Raw genomic sequence first — 5,000 nt, 5'->3', positions numbered from 1 at the left:
TGCATTGATAAATGTACCAATTAATAAAACAATATTAAAACCAGTAAAAACACTCATAAAATGTTTACTTAAAACTTTACAGGTTGCATGCGAGTCAATTCATTCTGTAGTATACACTAATATAAATATGTAATAATAAAATTTGTTTCTTGTTTTAAATCTTTTTCAATATTTTCTTTAGAATTGTAACTCATACGTACATAGTGTAAATTTTAAATCATCATACAAAATGCTGATTTTCATTTCAAGTTACATATTCTTCTCTTTTAATATTGAACATAAATTTTAAAATAAAAAATATAAAAACTTTGAGACTTGAATGTTTTTCAATCAAATGTCGAATTAGCACATTCTGCTGCATGTTCTTGCAGGTCCAAACTGTTGATGAAGTCACCACACACAGGGCACTCTTCCAGGCTGCCTCTCTGTTGGATATATTACTATATTAAATATCCTCTATAGTACTTCCCTGTGTCATTTATCAGTTTAATATTAGGTTATATAGTAAAAGGATATTTTCCTGATAAATAACTATGAAAATATAAAGTTTAAAAAAATAACTTTTATAAAGGAAGATAAAAAAAAGGAGAAAGTGCCTACCTTATTTAAATAAAATAAAATACCTTAAAAAAAGGGAAGGAAGAGAAAAGAGGCCTACCTGATTTTGTTCACTGCCCCTGTTGCTTCTTTGTCCACAGTCAGAATCTGAGTCGGAATCTGAGGATATCACAATACCGCATGAAGCAGCATGTGATTGGATCTTTGATGGATGGAAGAAACCTGAAGAGAGATAATAGAACTTTTAAGATCCATACTGAGAAACCCCAAATTTCTGAAAATTTATTTGAAATTACTGAAGAAATTATACAATACCTTTTAAAATTACCTGAACACAATGGGCACTCCATCATTGTTGAAGAGTGGCTATAGCTTGAAACTGCAGATTGGGTGTGGTCTGCGCTACCTCCTCTGGACTTTTTCCTGGCCTGTGTTACTCCAAACTTGTCAGATGGGGCAGTGCCCAAGACATTACCAGACTGTGTGTGTCTAGGAACCACTACTGAAGTTGTGTCATCCATAAATCCTCCTCCTTGCTTCTTCTCATTCATGTCCTCATCATCACTGTCAGTCCAAATAAGGCCACTGCTTATGTCATCTAATTCCTTTGAAAATTTCTGAGAAGCTTGAGCTGAATCAGAGAAGTGTGGCTCTTCTCTCTTTCTTTTGGCCACTGGTGTTATCCATGTATTTACTGTTGGCTGTTTACTGTCTCTTATCTTTGGGGTGACTGACTTCTTAGGCTGGCCCCTTGGTCTTTTGGGAGGCGTAACTTTGGCATCAGAGAGAGCCAGCTCATTACGAGACAAACCTGAGGGTGACTGAGTTTTGAGGTCACTCTTTTGGTGTTCTTTTCTGCTGACTGGTGATTTCTTCAGCAATGTTAGAGAACTTCCAGGAGCCTCTATCTTTTTAAATGTAAATTTTCCATGAGAATTCTGCTGTACAGGGAGATTAGCTGGCTTGTTTACTTGCTTGCTCATAGCAGCCAATGTTTTTCTCTTCTCTTCATCACTGTTTTTGCTCATGTTCTTTTTTGAAATGTTCCCTTTGAACTTATTTTCTTTTTCTTTTTTTAATTGCTTCTGTTGCTTAATTGCTGTACCTTTGTTCTTCCAAGTATCACTTTCTATGGACTTTTCAACCTTCTTTTCTAGACTTTCTAATCTATTCTTAGCATAATCTAAAGCAATATCTTTAAATATAATTTTTTCATCATGGTTTAACATTTTCTGCCTATGCTGTTCAAACTGCTGACGAACACCTTAGAAAATAAAGAAACATAAGTTGTAGTGAATAATACCATGATAATGTAAGCAATTACATTAAATGTTATTCTTCTAGATCAATGGTTCCCAAACTTTTTCTAGTTGTTACCCACTTTTCATACATGGTCCTTGTCCATGGCCTACCACCAGGCATAACACATCACTGTCTGTAGTCCTACACTCTTTAGGTCCATATAAAAACCACTCAAACAAATCCTGTAATTTTATTGATCTCATTTCTTTTTTGTTTTGTTTTGTTAATTATTATCAATAAAGAAATTTGTAGCTTGCTTTTGCCGCATCTCATATAATTATTGAAACAATATTAAAGAAATAACATATTGCGCATAAAAAATGTCCTCAATCAGAACAATAAAAAATGGCATAACATAACTTAGGAGACCTTAGAATTATGTTAAGATTAAATTATTTACAATCCTAATAAATCTGAATGTCTTGCTTCATGTCAGGAATGCACAATCAGATAAATAAGGTAATTACACATACAGACAGGAAAAAGGGGGGGGGATGTATTACTCATGTGTCTGGCAGCAAGGCTTTGCACAAACCAGTCATGAACAGTCAAGTGGATGCCCAAAGATTATAGCCCCCTACATTCTGCTGCTTGGCCCCCAGTTTGGAAACCAGTGTTCTAGGTGAACTTGAAATATAATCTAAATGACTAATTGAGCTAATTATTGGTCAAAAGCTCCACATACTCTTGTATATGATAAAAACAAGTGATTCTTATTAACTTCCCTCAGGAATGACTATCAGTGAAGAATGCATATCATTTTTGCATAGACGTCAATTCAAAACATAACCTAAATAGAGAAATAATATTAAAAACAGCCAATATAAATATGAAAATCCTTACCAGATACTTTTAAAGAATTGATTTCTTCAATATTCAAGTTAAGAGATATAAGGAAGTCCAGAGCTTCACATTCCAGACTGGCCTTATGGGAAGCCACACTCTCCTTATCTGAAAGAGAATTATCTGACAAAAGGGAAGAGAGAACACAGAGACTACACTGTGAATCCCAATGACCATCATCATCACATAATTAAAATGAGTGATGATGATAATAACAATAATAGTAATAATAATAATAATAATAATAATAATAATAATAATAATAAATAATAACAATAACAACCATAATAATAATGATAATAATAAAGTTATCATAAGAATAGCAATAAAGATATTGTTATTTGATGACTATCGGTATTGCTAGCAGCATAAATGTTATCACACAGACACACACACGCACACGCACACGCACACGCACACGCACACGCACACGCACACGCACACGCACACGCACACACACACACACACACTCACACTCACTCACTCACTCACTCACTCACTCACTCACTCACTCACTCACTCACTCACTCTCTCTCTCTCTCTTACTTGCTGGCTTTGTTGCCATGACCACAAGACGAGCTGCTCGAGAGACTGGGGAAGTGAAGGGATTACTCGCATTTGCTTCTTCACCATTTGTCAGCACTTTATTCTCAAGCCAACCTATGCTGTAAGAAAAATAATACATAAACAATAAATACCCAATGAGATATCAATATGTTCTAGTTAGGTAAATAAGTACTTGGTAAACTTTTTCTTCTCAAAATTATCCTTACTTTCATCCTCTCAAAATACAATACAATAATCATGACTCTGCCTTCAATAAGGTTCATCATGCTAATTCCTTCCTCTACTTTTTCATATATTTAGCAACACAAATACCTCTGAGACATAACTTTCTTCTTTACAGTTGGAAGGTTCATTCTTGAAACAAGTTCTTCTTTCTTCATGTCAGAATGTGTCCCTTGAGGTGGAACACATTGTGGGTTAAATGCTGACACTTCATCCTGCACATGACTCTGTAATAAACAGTCCCTGATTTATTTCCCTCACTGCTCTTTTTACCAGAACATAGCAACCCATCTTTATTATATTTGTAAAATCTGGGTATGTCAAATCCGAGATTATCCATTACTTTTTTCAGTTTCCATAAGAAATGAGCTTATGGGTAAACAAACAATCACTATCTTACTTCTAGATAATAACTTACATTTAAACCCAATAATATGAGCTAAACAAAAGTATTTTTGGCTACAATTGTTTTCCTTATTGCAATAATTTACTGTAATTATAGGATAATCACTTACATTTTGATAATAATTATGGAACTTGAGGTATAATTCTAATGTGATTAAGCTCCTTAGTACTCTTCCAAACATATTTACCTCATCAGTGGTGTGGAGGCAAAATAGAGCCAGTCCAAACTGTGCATCTTTTCGAAATGGCTGAGTGCATATAATTCTAACACGATCCCACTTTTCTTTGACTGCGTTCTGATCTAAATCCTCTTTCAAATAAAAAGGAGTAGACATATTATGAAACAAATAAAAATTATGATCCTAAGGCATATTCCCAGAAGCAATACCTGAAAATATTAGCCTAATACTTGCTTGTAAAAGCACAATGTGAGAGTTAGTAAAATAATTGCAATTAAATATTTGCTTTTATGGTTGTTAAATCTTTCTAAAATTATTCACAATTAAAATTAAAATTCTATGATAACAGCATTATTTTCCCGGAACTTTTAAAAATATTCAAAATCTACTTATATTACTGATTATACCTTTCTTGAACATGCGGACTGTCTTTGAATTCTTGCCTGCACGCCATTCTGCTGGGGTCATCAATGCTACTGTAGGCAGTAATGCCATGAAGGGCTTATCTGAAGGCCATGAAGAACGGCCTACTTCAATGCTTACCATTACACTCCCAGCATTCCCTATAAGATGTACAAAAAAGGAATTTCTTTCATTTATTTTCTATCCTTTATTTTCATTATATCACATAAAGCTATTTCTAATGCTGTTGAATGTCCTGCAATAGATGAATATTGTTAACCCAATCAGCACGGATGTCAAGAATACATGACTTACCCAATGTAATATAAGTTTATATATTGTATTTACACATAGATTGCTCTACAAGTGCTTAGTCACCAAGGAGTCAGTTATTAGTCATCATTAGTCATCTCACCTGTTTACCCTTTTCCTTGACTTTTGGAAAGGGTCTTTTATATTATATCATTGTCTTAAATGTTACCAAGATTTTAATAACAATTTAGTAATCATAACATCAATAAC

At 33.9% G+C, this 5,000-nt stretch overlaps 1 protein-coding gene across 3 annotated transcripts in view; it reads right to left on the bottom strand.

The window, feature by feature from the left end:
• Positions 1 to 48: 48 nt before the first annotated feature.
• The window catches only part of LOC119581858, a 6,992-nt gene continuing 2,040 nt past the window's right edge, over positions 49 to 5,000 (bottom strand). The window contains exons 3-10 of one of the 3 annotated variants that reach the window (XR_005229592.1): positions 4,484 to 4,639; positions 4,086 to 4,207; positions 3,583 to 3,719; positions 3,250 to 3,368; positions 2,704 to 2,811; positions 874 to 1,822; positions 659 to 799; positions 49 to 425 (exon numbers count right to left, since the gene is read on the bottom strand). Coding sequence is in view for 2 of the 3 variants with exons in the window: in XM_037930005.1 (XP_037785933.1) it covers positions 327 to 425; positions 659 to 780; positions 887 to 1,822; positions 2,704 to 2,811; positions 3,250 to 3,368; positions 3,583 to 3,719; positions 4,086 to 4,207; positions 4,484 to 4,639 (1,799 nt within the window). In the remaining variant the exon portion in view is untranslated. The remainder of the gene's footprint in view (positions 426 to 658; positions 800 to 873; positions 1,823 to 2,703; positions 2,812 to 3,249; positions 3,369 to 3,582; positions 3,720 to 4,085; positions 4,208 to 4,483; positions 4,640 to 5,000) is intronic. The other 2 variants (XM_037930015.1, XM_037930005.1) reach the window with 2 other exon arrangements.

This window comes from Penaeus monodon, chromosome 2 (genome assembly GCF_015228065.2).
Source record: "Penaeus monodon isolate SGIC_2016 chromosome 2, NSTDA_Pmon_1, whole genome shotgun sequence".
Lineage (NCBI taxonomy): Eukaryota > Metazoa > Arthropoda > Malacostraca > Decapoda > Penaeidae > Penaeus > Penaeus monodon.
The sequence above is the reverse complement of the archived record's forward strand: the minus strand, read 5'-3'. Positions and strand labels throughout refer to the sequence as shown.